A 22261-nucleotide genomic window follows, 5' to 3' on the forward strand; every position below is an offset into this window, starting at 1 on the left:
CAACAACAACAACAACAACAAAAAAACCAAAACAAAACAAAACAAAACAAAACAAAACAAAACAAAACAAAACAAAACAAAACAAAACAAAACAAAACAAAACAAAAACGGCTTTTCTATCTAAATGTACATTACTTGTCATGACGTGTCTATTTCTCACGAGGCAATGAAGTTTACCCGTACACATCAGTGATTGCAAATAGGGTCACTCCATGCATATTGTGGATTAGTCGAGTGTGACAGTGGTTTCCATGGGAAGTCGTGTCGGTGAACTATGCCCTGGCCATTCCTTCGTTATGGTAATGATCTAGTCTTTGAGCGTAGTCCGTAGACTCAAAAAACTAACCCCAACATTGACCTGTAGAATTGACCTCCATAAACGACTCAGTGTACGACTCCTCACTAGGTGAATTTTATCTCGATCTACAGTATATTCTATGTGTGTGTGTGTGTTCACATGTCATAGCGGGTCTCTGTGTTTCTTTCTCTCCGAGCTGTGTATTTGTTTGGACCCAAATATTCCAGGTAATATCTCTGTGTCATGATATGACAGAGTATGTCAGCTTTTCATGGGGAAAAAGGCAAGAAGTCACGCCTCTTCAGCTCGCTGGAGCATCTTTTAGATTCAACCATTAACACGTCAGGAACATCGTGATAGTGATGACTTTTAACTTTCACAACCAGTGATCGATGAACTCAATAATGACCCCCCTCCCCCCCCCCCCCCCCCCCCCCAAAAAAAAAAAAAAAAAAAGAAGAGAAGAAGATGAAAAAAAGAATGACACCGAGGCTAGCTAAATCAAAGTGAGGTATTATCGTGAATGTTTCGATTATGTGATAAAGTGATCAAGCAAGCAAAGGCACGGAATACGAAGGGGATCGTTTGTATTATCATAGCGTCCACTTGAAACTAGAGAATGACATGTGGAAAGATAGCAGGGAATATCCTTTATTTACTTTCAGCGCATTATTCCTTTAAAAAATATGAGCATTTTCAAGTTGCATTTTGTGATTTGATGCGCACCACGCCGCACCTTGTGGTACCGTCAGAGTCATAGTCTCAGTCTGGACTGAGCAATGTTGTGTAAACGTATTCAATCAGACCGTCCCCTCTAGCAAGAGGCAAAATACTTTGTCCCTCGGATAGGACATAAAATGGAGATCCCGTTTGTGAGAGAGTCACATCTCATGCACGTAAAAGATCCCGCTTCATTTATTCATCACAAAGAGCAGGATGTTTAACCCGGTGAAATGGTCTCGCCTCACATCCAACTGGACCCCATGAAAGACCAGCTGAACAAAGCTGAATATGGGCTATTCAGCCATCTTCACAGATGGAAGAATGAACAAACAAATCTTACAATGGCTGATTAATTTGTGACAATGGTCATGTAATATTCAATGTTCTTGCATTTTGTGATTTGATGCGCACCACGCCGCACCTTGGGGTACCGTCATACCCTGGGTCACGACGTTGTGTAAAGCCATCTCATGTTCGTAAGGTGTACAGTTATACACTGCCATCATGACGGCCAAACTTTTTTTTTTTTTGAGGAGGGGGGGGGGGGGGGGGGGGGGTACTCCAGGGTACCAAAAACCTCGACAGAGTTCCATCGTCATTCATCCCATGCAATACGGACCGTGTGATAGGTAGGACATGGGAGCTACATGGTTCCTGCCCTCTAAACCGACACGCTTTTTTTTTTTTTTTTTTTTTTTGCTTGAGGTAAAATTGTAGTCCTCGATTTGTGATGTTAGTTTCATTACGATTCAGTGAGGCAATAATGTTTTACCGGAGAAGTCAGTAAAACATTCATCGTTCCGTCCACATTAATCCTCCGAGGAGAGATGTTAATTTAGGGCGGTGAGTTGGCTCAGTCGGTAGCGCGTCTGCCTCCAACCCAAGCGACTCGGGTTCGAACCCGAGTCTGGACTGAGCAACGTTGTGTAAACGTATTCAATCAGACCGTCCCCTCTAGCAAGAGGCAAAATACTTTGTCCCTCGGATAGGACATAAAATGGAGGTCCCGTTTGTGAGAGAGTCACATCTCATGCACGTAAAAGATCCCGCTTCATTTATTCACCACAAAGAGCAGGGTGTTTAACCCGGTGAAGTGGTCCCACCTCACATCCATCTGGACCCCATGAAAGACCAGCTGAACAAAGCTGAATATGGGCTATTCAGCCATCTTCACAGATGGAAGAATGAACAAACAAATCTTACAATGGCTGATTAATTTGTGACAATGGTCATGTAATATTCAATGTTCTTGCATTTTGTGATTTGATGCGCACCACGCCGCACCTTGGGGTACCGTCATACCCTGGGTCACGACGTTGTGTAACGCCATCTCATGTTCGTAAGGTGTACAGTTATACACTGCCATCATGACGGCCAAACTTTTTTTTTTTTTTGAGGAGGGGGGGGGGGGGTACTCCAGGGTACCAAAAACCTCGACAGAGTTCCATCGTCATTCATCCCATGCAATACGGACCGCGTGATAGGTAGGACATGGGAGCTACATGGTTCCTGCCCTCTAAACCGACACGCTTTTTTTTTTTTTTTTTTTGCTTGAGGTAAAATTGTAGTCCTCGATTTGTGATGTTAGTTTCATTACGATTCAGTGAGGCAATAATGTTTTACCGGAGAAGTCAGTAAAACATTCATCGTTCCGTCCACATTAATCCTCCGAGGAGAGATGTTAATTTAGGGCGGTGAGTTGGCTCAGTCGGTAGCGCGTCTGCCTCCAACCCAAGCGACTCGGGTTCGAACCCGAGTCTGGACTGAGCAATGTTGTGTAAACGTATTCAATCAGACCGTCCCCTCTAGCAAGAGGCAAAATACTTTGTCCCTCGGATAGGACATAAAATGGAGGTCCCGTTTGTGAGAGAGTCACATCTCATGCACGTAAAAGATCCCGCTTCATTTATTCACCACAGAGAGCAGGGTGTTTAACCCGGTGAAGTGGTCCCACCTCACATCCATCTGGACCCCATGAAAGACCAGCTTAACAAAGCTGAATATGGGCTATTCAGCCATCTTCACAGATGGAAGAATGAACAAACAAATCTTACAATGGCTGATTAATTTGTGGCAATGGTCATGTAATATTCAATGTTCTTTTGTAAATAAAATCTGACGCGCGTGTGCGTCCTGGAAGGGATGGCATGGCTTTGGTTGAAATGGGGCTTAATGTTTCTAACTTTTTGTGAGATGAGAAACCTCTTATGAATTAAAAATATGAAAGAGCATACAATTCTAAAAGGAATTCAAAGTTCATTTATTGAATATCAGTTTTGAAATGTCTGAAATATCCAAAAAACAAAAAGGTCCTAAGAAAAGGTGGGACACACCTTTTATCAGGACCACTTTGTGTCACTTTGTTTGTTGATATCTCAACCCATTTTCATCAAATAACCTTTGAATTCCTCATAGAATTGTTCGCTCTTCCGCTTTTCATAAGTGGTTCCTAATTATCTTGCAAAACAGTGAAAATCTAAATCCCCACTTCAGCTAATACCACCATCCCTTTAAACCCCTTTCGCGATACGTGTGCTAAGTCACGATTTTCTTAAGAGGACATTATTATGCACATCACGTTATACCGTTGATTCGATTTACAACATTGTGCTTGATGAAATGAAGTATCACCATAGCATCTTTGCATGTCTCGACTCGCAATGTTAATATCCCGCTTCTCTTCGAGGTGCCCTTTGGTCGACAAGCTATTAAGTGTTTATCAATTTCTCATAATCTTTTACGTGGGCGATTCTATATATCATCTCCAAATATGGAGCAGTGAATGAAAATAATCCACCAGTGAATCATTGTGTGATATTAAATGGGTTAATCAAATACCGGTTAGTAATTGGCCGAAGACAGTCACGTGATGGAGGTACATTCGTTATGTTCGCCCATGGGAAAACATTTTCACGTAACAAATGACAGTGGGCTACGGAAGCCCATTTGTGCCACGCAAGGATAAAACTTTCAGTGGATCGATGGAGGCCGCCACATAATTATCGATATCGATATCGCTAAACGATAATTAATTGGCGATCGCCACTTAATTATCGTTTAGCGATATCGATAATTATGAGAAATGTCGATATCGTTAATTATGTGGCGGCCACCAGTTAGCTCTACTGAAAGTTTTATCCTGCGTGGCACGAATGGGCTTCCGTACATAATTATCTGGCGGCCGCCATATAATTATCGATATCGACATTTCTCATAATTATCGTTTAGCGATATCGATATCGATAATTATGTGGCGGCCGCCACTTAAATATCGTTTAGCGATATCGATATCGATAATTATGTGGCGGCCGCCAGATAATTAAGTGGCGGCCGCCAGTTAGCTCCATCGATCCACTGAAAGTCATTTATCCTTACTTGGCGCGAATGGTCTTCCGTAGTGGGCCTAGGACCGCGCGCGCACAGTGAATTTGGCTCTGCATGCGCGATCGAGCGACGCGAGCGATCGAGTGCGTTGTGCTGGTTCGGTGCGGGGACGTATTTGAGTATCCCATTCCCATCCCATTCCCATTTGACTATTCGGGAGGCTATAAGTCCCTCGACTTCGTCTCGGAACTTATAACCTCCCTCAATAGCATTTCAAACCCTTCGGGTGGAACATTCGGTATGTTCCCTCCCCCGCCAGTCATCATCTATATATAATATTCTATACGGCGTCTTTTTTTTCCTGTTTTATAGTTCAATTGTCCAGTTGATAGGGATATATGATCATGGGTGACACGACATTTGCTCCTGCGACAATTGCTTCGGTCTTATTTTCTCTAAGGGGTTAGGGTTAGGGTTTTGAAGGGGTTTAGGTTTAGTTTGATGTGAGAATTAGGATTAGGGTTATATAGGGTTATGTTTATGGGTTGAATTTACGTTTGGCTTAGCATGCAGATATATCACGGGAGTAATTGTCGCAGGAGCAAATGTCATGGAACCATGATCATGATGATATGTGATCGTACATCACAAACGTACTAAAAATCGCTTACCTCGATTTGACGTGATGACTCTAATAGGTGAAATGGATCAAAACAATCAATCTTTTTATAATTTGTCTAATAATCATTCATAAGGAGCAATTCTTCTTCAGCATAGCTTTTACGTTTACGATCATAAAACGAATGGGAAATTGTGTTTTGTGGATTTTTGTGGAAGAAGATTGTGATTAGGCGTGTCTTAGATACCCCTTACATCATTTCAAAAATTTCTCTGCACACTCTTCATTTTCAACTCCAATAACTTTAGAAAGGATATTGCTACTGCTTTGAAAGTTTTGAATATAATGTGCTAATGAAGTGTACAATTCTTTCTTGAGTAATCTTATGTGTTGTTTTTTTCATTTTTGTGGATTTTCATGTCCTGCTTTGAAAGCACAAGTTGCAGGTGAGATTAAGCACTCGGATAGAGTGTGTGCTTTCTTTCCATTATTTGGACAGTTTAGGAAAGTTTATTTGTATCTAGTTACATCATTTGATATCATAGAGTCTAATCTTCTAGAATCTGCCCTTTAAAAATCCATGTCTGGCGATGTTTCTGGTGGATTTGTGACTCTGTATTCCAAACCTGGTAAGTAACAAAACCAGTGGAGCTGAATATTTACTGTGCTTTGAAATAAACTTTGGCTTTTCACATACCCGTCAATTGAAGCCCACAAAGCGTAGCGAATACAATTGCTGTTCGCCAGGCTAGTTATTATTATACGAGTGAGTGATTCGTATTCTTGTCTTCAGGCAAGACTCACAAAACTACACGAAAGCAGAATTAATTGACTCTAGAAAGGTAAATTCTGTCACCCCCTCGAAAATCCCTATGACCTATGCCCTCTTCTTTTTGTTTTTTGTTTATTTTCCATGAATTTCAAGGATTTCATCCCAGGTAAACACTTGAAGTGTAGGTGCCTATCAATATGCGGAATGATCCAGGGTGATAAGTGGTTGTGTGTAATGAAGTATTCTAAGAAGAGTTTCAAAGCAAAATATGCTATAAGTGCCATTTTGAAGGAAGTCCACGGTAAGATACAGCAAAATTCAACCTTTCTAATGATACGTCACAAGGATTATAACAATATGATATACATTTTTATGTTTTTATGAGAAGTTTGTAAGTCTAACGTTTTACAATATCTTTTTTTTTTGACATTTTCTCCTCTGATTATATTACTTTTCAATCTCTATTTTTTCTCCATTTGGCAAGATCAGCTCTGGCATCTGTATATTCCTGTGTTCTTGTGTTACATCTGTTATCTTTATCTCCTATACTAGCCTACAACTGTGGTGATATTAAATCTGTTTCCACTGTGCAAAGAAGCATCCCAGTCGATTAACTGTTGCAGTGGATTGGATCTTGTCTTTTTCTTTTTAATCGTGTCTGTCAAAGCCCTGTGAAAGTGATATCTTACTAAGACTGAGTTTGCATTTGGATGTCTGCTTTGTTGACTGGACTTTCACTTTCTACGTCATCGTCAAGTGGATTTCTACTTCACCCTCACGTACACTTGAGGACTTTCTGACCAACTCACTTATATGCGGTTCGTGTCAAGGAGCACTGTATTGTATGGTGTGTGGAAATTGATCTGCGGGTGCCCTGCGTAGGACGGCAAGGCAAACAGTTTACATTTGTCGATCCTATACACAATATTCACTTCCTTCCGTTGTGTGTAGGGCCTACTGTATATTGTGAGTTTATCATGGCTTTATTGCTCGCGTCATCGGAAACATAAACGTACATTGCAATACACATCCAACACTTTCTGACCAACATATTACATACAGACGCAGAGAAGTGTATTTTCACCTCTTGGGTTCGGTTAAAAGGGGAAGTCTACCCCAGATTTAAATTATGTGGAGTCAGTGATTCTACGTTATGGAAATATCTATATAGTGAATGTATCAAGATACACGTGAGAGAAGATTCGATGTTACGAATACAAATCGAACACATTTTTTTTTTTGGACTTCTTCCTACTAATATAATTTCGGTATCTTGCACAGTGACCATTATGCTTGTTTCCTGATAGGCTATATTGTTCAAAAGCCACTCACTTTACTGTTTGGCTTTCTGTAGAAGACGTACTATATATGTAAATGTATAATGACAAATCCTCATTATCATGCTTCAAGGTAGGCTGTATCGAATGTTTTTTGCGTTACTACTTTATATATTAGAAGGAAACTATACCATATCATACCCCCCCCCAAAAAAAAAGCGACAAAAGCAACCAAAACGCCATTTCTGCGCAGATGACGTAATGAGCAAGTTATCAGGATGGCTGTCTTTGAAATCTTCTCTGCCGCTGTAGCCTGCTTCTTTCATTTCATTGATTTCAGTAGATATAACTTTTGGGAAACATCAAATAATCGACGCAAGGTAAAAATGGAACTACTTGAACGAGCAATACAAAATTATAATAAAGTTGGGAGATAATTTCATACCTCTACGAGTATAAAGGGCCGATAAGAGTCTAGTTTTGGAAACGTATCAATCTCTCCTGGAAGTTCGAAATGAAGTCTTTCCCCCAAAACATCATGAAATTAGTATATACTCGCAGTAAATACACAGATAGAATTAAGTTGAAGACAAGAAGACAAGATTGTGTCAGTTTCTGTACTTGTGAGCATCACTGAGGCACGAACTTTCCTTTTCGTGTACAGCAAGAAGTATAACTTGAATTGAAAAATTAATTCTCTAACCAGTTTTCTTTCATGTCTACAGCTAGATTATGTATGTCGACAGGAAACTAAGAGGAGAATGTTGATATTATTATTTTTCTTTGAAAGATGCCGTTTTGTCATTTTTGTTATGCAGCGCACGAGTATGAAGTCGCAATGTTAAACTTACGGAGGTCGAACAGCTAACACAGGAGCTGTGACAATGTCACAACTATGCATATGCATGCAGTACCTCCAGTGCTGAGTCTTCAGGCCCTAGTTTACCTCATCATACGAGATTGTTTAAATTCTGACAAGTTGATCACTATTAAAACCGTGCGGTACCTTCGAAAGATAATAATATGTCTTCCTTATTCAATCATCATTCTGTGTATGTGATATAGACGCCCCCAACGGGGAGGAGGAACATCGGAGAAGCCCGAACGCCTCCTCTGCCAAGAAGGAACATCAGAGAAGCCCGAACGCCTCCTCTACCCAGGAAGGACCTCACCGAGACTCAGACGCCCCCAACGGCTCGAAAGAACAAGGACAACCCGTACGCCACCTACCGTCTGTCTTCACCCCTAAACGAAGTTCGCGCCGAGTACGATGTTGTGGTGGTCGGGTCCGGCTACGGCGGTGCGATCGCCGCAAGTCGGTGCGCTCGAGCCGGCCAGTCCGTGTGTGTGTTCGAGAGGGGTAAAGAGTGGTGGCCGGGGGACTTTCCCGAGACTGAGCTCAAATCATTCAATGAGCTTCAAATCACAATGCCAGGACGGGCAGCCCCGGTTGGTAAGTGATCACTTCAGGGAATCAGTATGGTTGGAGTCTTTGTCTCAATTTCCTCTGAAAAACACCTGAATAAAATAATGTCAATTCCTTTTGACAATAATAAACACGAATCTCAAATCTACCTTGAGTGGTATAATAGTCTATCTACTGAATGTTTTAATGAACACAACCCTAAATATTTCAGATAATACGGTCGTCTTTAAAGACCATAATTAATAAGGTGTAACATGAATCGAAAAGTGATTAACTTGTCATCATAAATACTGACGTACTGTTATAAATATTCTAACCACAAATTTTATTACCATTTTTTCTATTGCAATTGGTGTGACAATGCTAGTATTATCACCATCGATCACCGTACATGAAGAAAGTTTAAACACGAGTATCGAAGAGTTTATCTTTAAAGCACTCAGCGTGGATTAGCGTAATGGCGCCTTTCTAAACGTTTTCAGTTTGCGGTAGACGACACAACCCCCAACATTATAACATCTTCAAACTTGATCTGATCCTGGTCATCATCTCACCCATCGAAGCGACTCCATTGCTTGTAATATTTAAAATCGTTTTCCAGTCGTATTCTATATTGCGAAGACCACGTAAACTCTCAAATTCTCTCTTTAAAAGAAAGTGATTCTTATTATCGATATCTTGAAGCTACAGCGAGGACTGAGATCCATGATTAATATCAGGGTACGTTGTAGTCGACTCGTTCGAGAGTATTGAAACTATGGCGTAGTTTGACAATCTCGTTGTAGTTGATAGCAATGGTTATGGTCGTCTACACAATGACTTCACCCTCTCACAGCCAAAACGTCATAAGTGTCGGTGACACAATGCCCAAACGAGTCCCCGCCGGTAGTGAGTTACTCTATCAATTTGTTTACCCACTGTTAGGTAAGGAGACCGGTCTGTATGACATGGTGATGGGGACTGACGTCAGCGTGCTCCAAGGGTGTGGTCTCGGGGGAACGTCGCTCATCAACGCCAACGTGGGACTTGATTGCGACGCACGTGTTTTCAAAGATCCGGTAAGGTTACGCAACTAATGACTCTATATACGGTGTCAATCAATGTTTTCATTCAGATCATCTGCTATTAAAATTGAGTACATGTGTTCCTGAAGTATTTCAGTCAGTATTTATAGCACCCTTCAATAATCTACTTTATATTGTGTGCTAGAGAGTATATCAACATTCTTTTGCGTGACTGTCATAGATCACGTTGGGTTTGGTATTTGCACTGTTGAAATTTGATGTCTGCAAATGACAGTCACGTCAAGATAATCACTCATAAAGAAATAACAAACAGCAATTCAACCAAGCACATATGACACTCTTGAATCAGATTTCGTCAGTTTTTCTGAACAAAATCATAACACGTGTCCCTTGTTTCCACTCACTGCATCGTATAAATTACTGAGATATGACACGCAATGCATGGAATGAATGTAGGTAGCATCTGGGATTGCACGTAGACCTTCATATCAAAACTTACTTGTAAGTGAAACCGTTTATCGCACGCTTTCGTGCCTGTAAGCCTATCGTTTAGTTGGCGTAGAAAACACGCACAATCTCTTCTTTCATATTGGTCCCGCGCTCACTTTCTGTATTTATTTGGCCCTTTCTCTTTTTGTTCTCATATTGCATAAATGATAATAACAATGACACTCTTAAATTATGTGAGTGAAGATGATGATTACACTATTACAACTACGAAAAATAAGATTGAACCAACACATAGTCATCATCATCATCATTGAAATTATCGCAAGTAAAGTGAAAGTATCGCAACATTGCCTGCACGTAAGAGTAGGCCTACCTCTGTATTTCTCTTCCACACGACCCTGTTGTTGTCGAAGCTTGTGATTAAATGGGTGGTATAGTATTGGTGGGAATGAGGATTGGGCTTTTAATTTCTTGTAAGATACTGAGAAACCACTTATGAAATGTTACAGTTATGTTATTTATACCATTCTAAGAGGAATTCAACGTTTATTTGATGAAAATTGGTTTTGAAATGGCTGAGATATCCAAAAACAAAGTATAAAAAAGAGATGCCAGCAGAAAGTGGGTCCCACCCTTTATTAGTATCGCTTGTTTTGGATATCTCATCCATTCCAAAACTAATTCTCATCAAATAAGCAAGAATAAAGTTGAACGCAAGATCTCTTGTTAGAGAGTCAACGACCTTGTCTCCTATACCACCACCCTCTCCTATACCACCACCATCCCAAATGTCTGTCTTTTAAATACTCTCACAGTCGGTTGAATCGCCAGCCTTGCTGCCTTATTCATATTGGTTTCTTCAGGACAATTATAACTTCTTTAGCAAACTGCCACAGATGACTGAAGCCACGCCCTGGCATTGCACTGCTTTATGTTGTTGTTGTACTTATATTTTGAAACAGTGTTGGCCGGAGGAACTTCGCGAAGACGAATCAAGTCTATTCGGGCAGGACCGCCAACGCGTCATGGACATGCTGCGACCCGAAAGGTACCCGGCTCACTTCCCCGAGCTGCCGAAGCTCAAGGCCATGGAATTGGGCGCCGCGCACGTCATCAGGGACATAGAAGATCTCCACGTGCCAGACGTGTTCATGAGGTACGTGATTCTCTTGCCGAAGGCCGTTTTATGAAATACATACACAAGTTACAAGTAGCCGCCGCCAAATAGCATCGTAATGTCTTATCGTAAGGTCTTGTCCTGCCAGTATAAGATGGCCATGGGCGTCAACAGGGGGGTGCGTTGGGTGCGGACGCACCTCCCTTCAAAAAAAAAAAAATCAAATCAAATAAAAAAAAAAATCACCACTTCAGCCTGCGAGCGACCTCAACGCCGGACGCTAAATAATATTTCTTGTTTTTATTTTTTACTGTTTTTATTTTCCACCAGGGACAACAAAATCGTGATCAAAAACAATTCTCATCCTGGGATATGTCAGCACTGATAATTGAAGACTTTGTTTGCAAAAACCGATAAGTCCATATTTGCCAAATGGAGATATTTGCGATTAAAGGTCAAGAAAAATAAAGAGAATAATAAGAAAATGTTGGCTTCTTTTGACCATAACTTCAAAATTATGCCTTTATATGTAGTGACCAATATATCATTTAAAAGGTATTATTTTGTACTCTATGACAGAGATCGTACTTCAATACCTTCAAAAATGGACCTATCGGTTTTTGCAAACAAACCCTTCGATTTATTCTACAGTGTTGAGTATTTATCGACCGTACTGTACATCCGTACGGTACGGAGCACGTACGCGTTTGCATATGCTACTTACAAGTATGTAGTGTCTATGTACAGCACGTTACTTCTGACCAATCCATATTGATAATGCGAGCCCAAGTGCGAGCCTTAGCCTCATATCAAAAAAAAAAAAAAAAAATGGAGGGGCAAGTATATCATTTTGCCCACCCCCTCCCCATAATTCCCGAGACGAGAAGATTTTCTTGTTTTTTTTTTGCCAGAAAAAAAAGTTTACCCCCATAAAAACATTGGAAGGGCAAGCTTTGCCCCCCCCCCCATAATCATTAATTAATGAGATGAGAAGATTTTCTTGCTTTTTAACAGAAAAATAGTTGCCTCCATAAAATGTTCGAGGGGCAAGCGCACCATATGTGCCCCATCCCACATAATTGTAATTCCCGAGATGAAAAGATTTTTTTTTGTTGCTAGAAATCTGTTCAATTATTTCACCCGAAGTGTACACCAGGGGCCCGTTGCATAAAACTTACCGTTGAATTTCAATGGTAACTACCGTCAAAATTAGGCGTCTGAGTCACAGCCAATCAGCATCATGGATTATAATATTTACCTCTAATTTGAAGACTTACCGCTAGAAAGGAGCAGTAAGTCCAGCGGTAAGCGTTTTATGCAACAGGGCGCAGATGGCAGGTAGCTGAATTTCAATTCTAAAAAAGCAAAGTCTCTCTCGTGTGGGAGGGGGATACCTCTTCCCACACCTTCCTCCGTTCGGTCTATTTTCCATGGACTTAATACACCTATAGATTGACAGATCTACAAATGTTTCATCGAAAGTGTGCACCAAATCTGTCACTTCATTTGGAACTTCATTTGGAAGGCGGAAAAAAATATCGAATATGGGAGAGGTATCTTACCACCCTCCCATTGCCTTGTCCCTTAGACTTCATGGGGAATGACAATTTCCGGATTTTCCACAAAAAGTGTGCTTCAGATCGCTTTATTTCTATTCTAAAAATTCAAAAGCTCCGTCGAGCGGGAAGGGGTATCCCCCTCCCACATCCTCCCCATAACCTCAACCTCACTATACTTTGTACGTACACAGATGCACACTCGGAATAAGAGCCATTAAAATTTCACCGGAAAAACAAAAACAAAACTATTTGTTCAAATTATTATTTTTTGGGAGGGGGCTGCAAAAACTTTAAGTACAGTTGTATTGCACCAAAAGTTTGCACCAGATCGCTGAATTTCAGGTCTGAAAATACGAAATCATCTTCGTTTGGGAGGAGAAATGCCCCTTATGTACACCCTCGTGTGCATGCTTTTTTCTGTTTGATTGCTTAACAGACAGCGTTCATAATATTCAGTGTAAGAATTGATACAAGAAGTTTATTCAAATTACACCATTTTATAGGCAAATTATTTAATAATGATTTACATCAAAATGTAATGCTACCTTAAACAAGTGGGACTATTTCAAGTCGATAAAACATGCAAAAACCTGCATCAAATTGCACCATTTACAACATCAAAATGAAAAAAAAAAAGTTCTCACCGTGGGAGGGGGGACAACCCCCTCCCACACCCTCATCCCCTCGCTCGCTCCGCTTGCTCGGGCTCGGTCGCGTTCATGACATCAGTGTAAGAATTAGTACAAGAAGTTTATTTATATGATATGATTTATAGGCACATTGTTCAATAACAATTTACATCAAAATGTACTGCTACCTTAAACAAGTGGGACTGTTTCAAGTCGATAAAACACGCAAAAACCTGCATCAAATTGCACCACTTACAACATCAAAATGAAAAAAAGTTCCCACGTGGGAGAGGGACAACCCCCTCCCACATCCTCCCCCTCGCTCGCTCCGCTTGCTCGGGCTCGGTCGCGTTCATGACATCAGTGTAAGAATTAGTACAAGAAGCTTATTTAAATGATATCATTTAAAGGCACACTGTTCAATAATAATAATAAGTACAGCATTTGTAATGCGCCTTCGATCTAGTATCCTATTCTGAGGCGCAGAGGGACGTAATTATGAAAAGAATAGCATACATCATAGTCATAATTGTACATAAGAAGGTTGAAAAAGAAGAAAGAGATAAGTAGAGATATACACACCAATGAACAATTCGTTGAAAATTCAATCGAAACAAGATGCGAACATATGTGATTTCAAAAGCTTTTTAAATGTTTCAATGGTCTCTGCTGATCGGATCCTCAGTGGAAGAGCGTTCCAGAGAGATGGGGCTGCAGAAACAAAGGCTTTTTCTCCGAGAGTCGAGATTGTTCTTTTAACTGTTAATTGTTTACTATTACATGAACGGAGATTTCTGCCAGGGACGTATTCTGAAACAAGGTTTGCAAATATTTTGGAGCTGAAGAATTTACTGCTTTCCATGTATGAATAAGAATTTTAAACTCTATCCGCTTGGATACTGGTAGCCAGTGAAGATTTTTTAGAACTGGGGTAATGCTGGAGAAGCGAGATGTTCCACTGAGGACCCGAGCAGCAGAGTTCTGAGCACGCTGTAGTTTGGCCAGTTGGTAAGATGAAGCCTGTTCAATAACAATATACATCGAAGTGTACTGCTAGACCTTAAACAAGTGGGACTGTTTCAAGTCGATAAAACAAGCAAAATCATGCATCAAATTGCACCATTTACAACATCAATATGCAAAAACTTCTCACCGTGGGAGGGGGACACCCCCTCCCCCTTCTGCACTCCGCTTGCTCTTGGTTGGTCGCGTTCATGATATTCAGTGTAAATATTTAGATATTAAAACAGGAAGTTTATTTGGATGATACTATTTCATAGGCATATTGTTCAATGATAATCGACATCAAAATATACTGCTACCTTAAACAAGTGGGACTGTTTCAAGTCGATAAAACAAGCAAAAACATGCATCAAATTGCACCATTTACAACATCAACATGCAAAAAAAGTTCTCATCGTGGGGGGTGGGAAACAACACCCTCCCACACCCTCCCCCCCCCCTCCCTTGCTCGCTCCGTTTGCTCGGACTCGGTCGCTTCGCTCCCGCGCATACTAGCCCCCCCCCCCCCCATTCCCTAAAACCTCTAAAAGTCTGGGGATTGAGAGCTTCCTGAATTCCAAACGTCTGTCCAAATCTCCTTACATTTAGTGTCAAAACGCACTTCCCTTGAGAAAAAGCTGGTGACGCCCCTGGATGGCTGTTCATAACGACTCGTTCCTTCTCTCAAAGATGTTGTCGAAACACATATTTTCTTGTGTTTTCAAATCATAAATTGTGACCGTGCACCTCAAAACGAACATAAAGTCGCACACACTGATTTTGCGTGAGGACTGAAAATAAGTGAAATGGGTCAACCTAGCGGAACTTGACTTCTTCATATGTTCTGAAAGAGCGGGTCTTCTTTTACATTATGCTAAACTTTGGTATCATAAGACGGGCAGGAAAGTGTGTTTTTTAGCAGTTTATCTCGAAAATCTTTGGTAGAATAGTGTGATTAGGTGTGTCTTTAGAATCCCTTTTTCATTTCTGAAAAACCTTGTCCACACTCTTCACTTTCAACTCTTATAACTTTTGAAAGGATAATGCTACTGCTTTGAAAGTTGGCATTAATTATGGACAGAATGTGTTAATGAGGCATGAATAATTCAGTTTAATCTGATAATTAATCCCTTCATTGTTGTTACTCTGGTGGTTTACCTCCTGTTTTTTGTCCCATTCATCGCACAGCCAGCACGGTTTGGTAAAGATTAAGCACTTGAATAGACACTGTACTTCAGAGCCTCCTTTCTCAGTTCACACTTTTCCTGAGTTTGTGCTTTCTTTCCAATATTTAGATAGGTTAGGAGAGTCCATTTGATTTGAGTTATACATCATTTTAAAGCTTAAATTCTGCTCTTTCAGAGTATGGTCTTAAATAAAAATTCATGTCTGGCGACTTTTTGTTTGTTTTGAGGTGCAGGGTCACTGAATAAAGGGACGTTAGAATTAATGGTAGCTCAACAGTGAAATGAATGCAATAAGAAGCAGAAACGATAAAGTAGTGCTGATGGCTGGAAGGCCTGCATCCTAATTCGTATTCTTACGTTAAAGCCACTGTCTGATGTCTGGTAAACATTTACTTCAGACTAATAGTTTCACCTCATTGCTTTGATTTTTTCTTCTAAAAGGATGTAACATATGGTACAGAAATATCCGCTTTGTCGCTGGAAGTGCCTGGAAACATGACCGTGAATAATAACCCAACCTACGCATTTGTCACTTGCCCATATTTAGACCTCCTCTGTACGTGAACTTCAGAGACACGGAAAAGAATGACTTCGGGATACCTCAGCCAGCCTGTAACGGCTGCGGGAATTGCGTGAGCGGGTGTAACACCGGAGCGAAGAACACTCTCAACTTCAACTACCTCCCTGATGCACGGACGTTCGGTGCCGATATATTTACCGAGGTATATAAACCGCAAAGTCCATTTGAGTTTCCCAGCATTATCTGTATACACGTTTGTGCGTTTACGAGAATAGTGTTTGGAGAGGGTGCTGTTCGTTATTCCGAAGGTTCGCTATTCCGAAGGTTCGTTATTCCGAAGGGTCGTTAATCCGAAACACACAAATTCCCTATGCCTATAAGAGGTTCGTTAATCCGAAAGTGAAAAACGGTTCGTTCATCCGAATATTTGTGGCGTTATTCCGAAGGTTCGTTATTCCGAAGATTCGTTATTCCGAAAATGAATTTCGGAACAGTGAACCTTCAGAATAACGAATCTTCGGACTAAACAGCCTTCGAAATAGCGAACCTTCGGAATAACGAGCTGTAACCGTTGGAAACATGTCCAACATTGCCATGGAATTGCCATATCAGACGTCGTGAGTGTGAAAAAGTAGTACCAGAGATAAGTATTGAGTAGTCACATGCGACCACAGAGGTGTCGAAGAAAATTCAGCATTCCAGCTCGATTCGAATGATAAGCATAATGAGCAGTAATCTTGGACACACTCAGATACCTGATGAAGTGAAAATGGCTTTTAGATAATGAGTGGCAGACACCCAATACATAATTCGCTGAACACAAATATCAATGGATAATTATCACTGTGTATTGTTAACTGTTAGGAGTAGACTCAACCATTAAACGTCACGATATGATACTCTGATCCGAATTAACACTTTTCACTAAGAAGTCACGGACACTGGTGGGGTTCGCAATTGAGGAAACTAAGATAATGCGTTTCCTAATCATTTCCATCGCATTCTTCTGAAGGGAAGAAATAGGCCAAACGTGTATATTTTGAACACTGACCCCAAAAATGCGTATTGTAATGATAATGCTCCTGGTGAAGGCATTTTAATTTTTGTACTTGTGCTTCTAAATTCTCCTTGTTGATAACAAATTCTCTAAATGCATGATCCCGTGTGTAGTTGTTGTATTACTAATATTAGTAAAACTTTATTGCGTTTTCCCGCAGGTCAAAGTCAAGGCAGTTCTGCGAGACGAATCCAAAGCTATGTGGGCTGTATACTACGAAGTTCTCATCCAGGACGTCTTCCATGTCGTGGAGCAAATAGTCCGTGCGAAGACTGTGATTCTTGGCGCGGGTTCGTTGGGATCCACCAACATTCTAATGAACTCTGCGGAACGCGGCTTACAACTTTCTAGTCGGCTCGGAGAAGGCTTCACCACAAATGGGGACGCTCTTAACTTCTGCTACAACACTGCGCACAAGATCCGGTCCGTTGGAATCAGACCGAGCGACCTGAAACCCGGTCATGGTCCTGGACCATGTATCTCGGGTCTCATTGACATGAGGCTCCCAGATGAACCACTCGAAGACGGATATGTTCTGGAAGATGGCACCCCTCCCGGTGGATGGGAAACACCTCTGAAGATTGTGCTGAAGACAACTCCAGGTTTGAAGATGTCTCACGGTCATAACACCAAGGAGGCACTGCGGGCTCTCACCGGGAAGGCCAACAAGAACACCCTCTCTGTTCTTTCTATGAGTCACGACTCGGCAGACGGGAAGCTTGTTCGTGATAAGGCCAGTGGCCGCGTCTGGGCAGATTTCCCCCATGTCGGATGTGGGGACAACTTCCAGAAGATCTACGATGGAGCCAAACGCCTGACAGCAGCGCTAGAGGGTCACCATATCGCCAACCCTTTCTGGAAAGGTGCCCTGAGTCACCTGCGGAATACCAAGAGTGTCATTACGGTGCATCCCCTGGGAGGCTGCGGAATGGGCAAGTCAGGGAGACAAGGCGTGGTAGATCACGCTGGACAGGTATTCGTGGGTGACTTTGACAATGTCCACCCAGGATTACTGGTTGTTGATGGAGCCATCATGCCCCGAAGTCTTGGTGTCAATCCAAGTCTGACGATTGCAATACTTGCCGAGAGATGCATGCGTCTTCTGGCCAAAAGGAACGGTTGGCACATAGACTATCCATCAAGGAGGAATATAGGTGAGATATGTCTCTCAATTTTTTAATTGTTAAATGATAAATTTCAGCAATGATTGTCTACTGGTTGACTAAACTGAATATAATTGTGCATATTAATTCAGTATAGCGTATAAATTCAAACCAGCTGCATGTCAGCGAAGAAAAAATATATTAATTGATCTTAAGAAATTATTATCTTTTCAAGAAATTAAAATAGATTTCCTCTAGATTTGCACAAATAGTTAATGCCTTACTTTGATAAAACATAATCAGCCCATGATTTCATTGTTTCCTATGTTGTGCAGCACGCAGAAAGTTAATGAGAGTATTTATTTCTTTAAAGCGAATTAGATATTCACGTTTCCAAAGTTGTTTAGAGAACAAATTATGCTGTGGTAAACGACTACATGTTTACATCAGTGATAACGACGGCTTTAGAACCCGGATAAAAATCTTACTTTTGTAAAAAAAAAAAAAAAAAAATCAACCCTAATTAAAATGAATCCATACCTAACTTGGATGTGGATAATTTGTGGAACATGTCTTGCCTCAGTTCAATGGACATTGAAATCAATCGTCGACCGTTATCATGGATATATTAACCGTCATGATACGCCCTGAAATCTTACAACGTGATACATTGAAAGGAAATGGCAAAGTGTATTGAACAATAAGATATCATGCATTTTCTTTATTCCTTTGGGTCATAACTTAAAGAATGTAGACGCCATTTGCCTTCCTGTCGACGTAACAGCAAAAACCTCTTTTAAGGAGAAATGTATGTTTATATTCAGTCAGTTACCAAAAACATTAACACCATAGCTTGAAAATTTTGCTTGAGCTTTGTCAACATTTAACAATATTTTTGGTGTTTACGTTTGCATATATCTCATACTTCTATATTCCTTTACAGCAACTGTGTACAGGAAGACTAAACCTGGATTCCGCTTCACTGAGAAAATGACAGGCAAAATGGAGATCGCTGGAGAAAAGGTTCCCTTGTCATTCAAGGTGACCATTGAATCAAAAGACATCTACAACATGATCAACGTGGATCCACACCATCGAGCCGGAATATTCGGGATTGTGACGTGTGAGAAGATCTCTCAGAAACCCTTGACCGTGTCCGATGGCGTTTTCGAGCTTTTTGCTGAGAGCGAGGAGAAGGTGGAGACGAAGGAGATGGTCTACAAGATGACCCTGACTGACCCAACGGGAGAGGTCTACCAGTTCCGAGGGGAGAAGTGCATCCACAAGAATAGGATGCTTTCCATTGGAGTCACTGACACCACACACATGGCATTTACTCTCAGGAAGGGTGTAGGGGAGGCGGCAGAGATGGTTGGTCAGGGCAAGTTGAAGCTTAAGATAAGAGACTTCTTGAGGCAGCTGACCACCATCGAAGTCACAAATTGCCATGTCTCCAGTGAGAGACTGCGATGGAAGACAAAGTTCTGCAAGTTCTTTGCTGGAGCGTTGTGGGAGGTGTACGGCGTCTTCAGTCCGTCTACCACACCGTTTGACCCGGATGCGCCCCCACGGGAAAGGCGTGACCTGAATCTCAATGGTGCCGACATGGACATTAAGGAAATTGCAGCTGGTGACGGAGTGCCTTTGATCCTCACAAGGTACAACGGTGGAAGCAAGGGTCCGATTCTTCTGCTGCACGGTCTTGGCGTGCCGAGCCGCATCTTCTCTCTCGATACTATCGACAAAAACCTGGTGGAATACCTGGTTGAGAACGGCTTTGACGTGTGGGCCCTGGACATGCGCTTCTCAACTGCACTTCCAGCACACAGGGACAAGAGCAATGTGGTTGATGCCGCAGAATTCGACATCCCAGTGGCCATAGATCACATCTTAGCATCCACTCAGTCATCCAAGGTCCAGATCTTTGCTCACTGCGTTGGCTCGCTTGCCATAATGTGCTCCTTGCTCTCAGGGTTTGTATCCAAAGACAAGATCAAATGCATTGTTGCATCACAGCTTGGTTTTGTTGTCAAGCCCACCTCGTCTTCCAGTTCAAGACCAAACTTCCTGGGCGAAGGTGTAGATGCATATACAGACACTAACGATAACTGGATGGGTAGAGTGTTCAACGTCTTCTCTGATCGGTACGCTAGCTTCGCGACGACTGCTAAAGAGCACTGCGACAGCAACGTGTGCCACAGAGTAACCTTCCTGTATCGTCCTTCATGGCGCCACGGAAACCTTAACAAGATCACTCACGACACCCTGCATGAATGGAATGGCTTCACAAACAAAGAACTCTTCAAGCACCTGTCCAAGTGCTCCTCCAAGAAGCTCCTGTGCAATCGTGACGGCGACACTCCACTCATCCCAGACTGGCAGAGCAAGACACACCTGGAGTCAGCCAAGTACAGGGAGGCAATGGAACGGCTAGACGTTCCAATCTTCTTCTTCATGGGAGAGGATAATTCTAGGTGGGATAAGCAGTCTGTGAAGCGGAGCTGCGAGAGGTGCCAGGAGGTTAACACCAAGCAGCATTACGAGTGCGTCTTTGTACGCAAGTACAATCATACAGACTCCATAGTAGGAAAGAACGCTAACACGGAGGTCTTCCCGCTATTTTTGCCTTTCCTCGAGAAGTACACAACGTCTGCAGATGCAGCAGTACAGGCTGAAGCCTAGGGACCTCCCGGCAATCCTTGGTAGTCGACTGTTGTGTCATTCAATTTTGAATGCTTTTCTTGGTTGTTGACGAACTGTTCTACAACGAGCTGTGTATGTACAGTTTGTCTCAAACTGCTATGGGGCCTATCGTGTATGAGATACTCAATCAAATGTAGTCTACCTAACATAGAGATGCAGTACATAATAACGTCATACCTCCTCAAAAGTAATATGATTATAAAGATAGGAGTAGATATACTCGTATTTCACGCCCTAGCCAGTCAAAGAACTAAACGTTGCGTAGATAAGTCACTATATTAACTTTGTTCACAAATTTTTTGAGATTTTTACACTTTTGTACACACAAAACTGATAATCAACAGAAGTTGTTGGACAGTGTGTTTTTCTGTTATCCTCTTCCCACATCTTTTCAATAAAATTGGTATGCTTACATTTTGCCACTCTCTTGTGGTTCCTGCCGACATTTAAGGCTGCCTTATCAGCCATCTGGAAGTCAATTCCCACAGGATTAATTTGATGATTGGTCTAAGGTGAAGAGGCGAATATACTTGATATATTTTATTAATGTCTCCATGGTAATATTGCATGATCTTTTTTTTAAATCTCATTCCAGAAAGTATCTTTAGCTAGTTACAAAATGATTTTTACTGATAGTAAACTTGGAAATTCAACACACAACTCACGAATATACAGGTACATGTATAAATCAAATCTACCGTGTAGTGACGAATGGATGTATACACGTGTTTATAATCCTGTGATAACGACAGGATTTGAATGAAAACTGACCATGTGTGGCGCTGTTCTCATTATCGGAAAGCGGTTGCACCATCTTTCGTTGCATACTTCTCACCGCGATTGAGATAAAAATGAGAGACTGATCCATACGGAATGCATGTGACTGTGGCTTGAATACAGCAGTTGATATGTGTGAAGTGAACTCGAGGAAATTTCCAACTGGAAAACTTTCACTCAAGCGGGACGTAAGAGAAACAAGTGCTGAAACTGGGCCTTAGGCCTACTACCTACCGATCTAATAGCTGCAATAGAGCAGAGCCGTGCTTTTTAATACATGTATTATATATGATTCGTGCATACATGCCTACAATTTATGAGAGTCTCTGTATAATAATAATAATAATAATAATAATAATAATAATAATTATTATTATTATTATTATGTTATCATTATGAGTAGCGTGATAGCGCATAGGCCTACATCACGCTGCATGTGGAAACATACGTTTGATGTACATAAGACAGCCGAGTATCATATTTTTATTTTTATTTCATGCAACAGTACATTTGTATCTAAAACTGAAATTACATTTTGTGCGTCGTTGTCCATATCTCCACCGGGAAGATTAACAAATTGTAAGCATTTTATGTATTTATTGAAATATTGAATCTAACAAACCATGATAATACACTTTCATACTGTTTTGCACATAGGAATTATACAGACCAAGTTACAGTACTTATCACTAA

At 41.3% G+C, this 22261-nt stretch overlaps 1 protein-coding gene across 1 annotated transcript; it reads left to right on the forward strand.

The window, feature by feature from the left end:
* Positions 1-7291: 7291 nt before the first annotated feature.
* LOC139737272 (uncharacterized) lies at positions 7292-21823 on the forward strand. Its single transcript, XM_071647948.1, has 7 exons — positions 7292-7321; positions 8079-8466; positions 9364-9497; positions 10877-11070; positions 15956-16130; positions 17146-18139; positions 19032-21823. The coding sequence occupies exons 1-7, from the start codon at positions 7292-7294 to the stop codon at positions 20768-20770; spliced, it is 3654 nt and encodes a 1217-aa protein (XP_071504049.1). The 3' UTR covers positions 20771-21823.
* Positions 21824-22261: the final 438 nt, after the last annotated feature.

This window comes from Diadema antillarum, unplaced genomic scaffold, assembly GCF_040938485.1.
Source record: "Diadema antillarum isolate AM-2024a unplaced genomic scaffold, OU_Dant_1.0 seq00000688_RagTag, whole genome shotgun sequence".
Taxonomy (NCBI): domain Eukaryota; kingdom Metazoa; phylum Echinodermata; class Echinoidea; order Diadematoida; family Diadematidae; genus Diadema; species Diadema antillarum.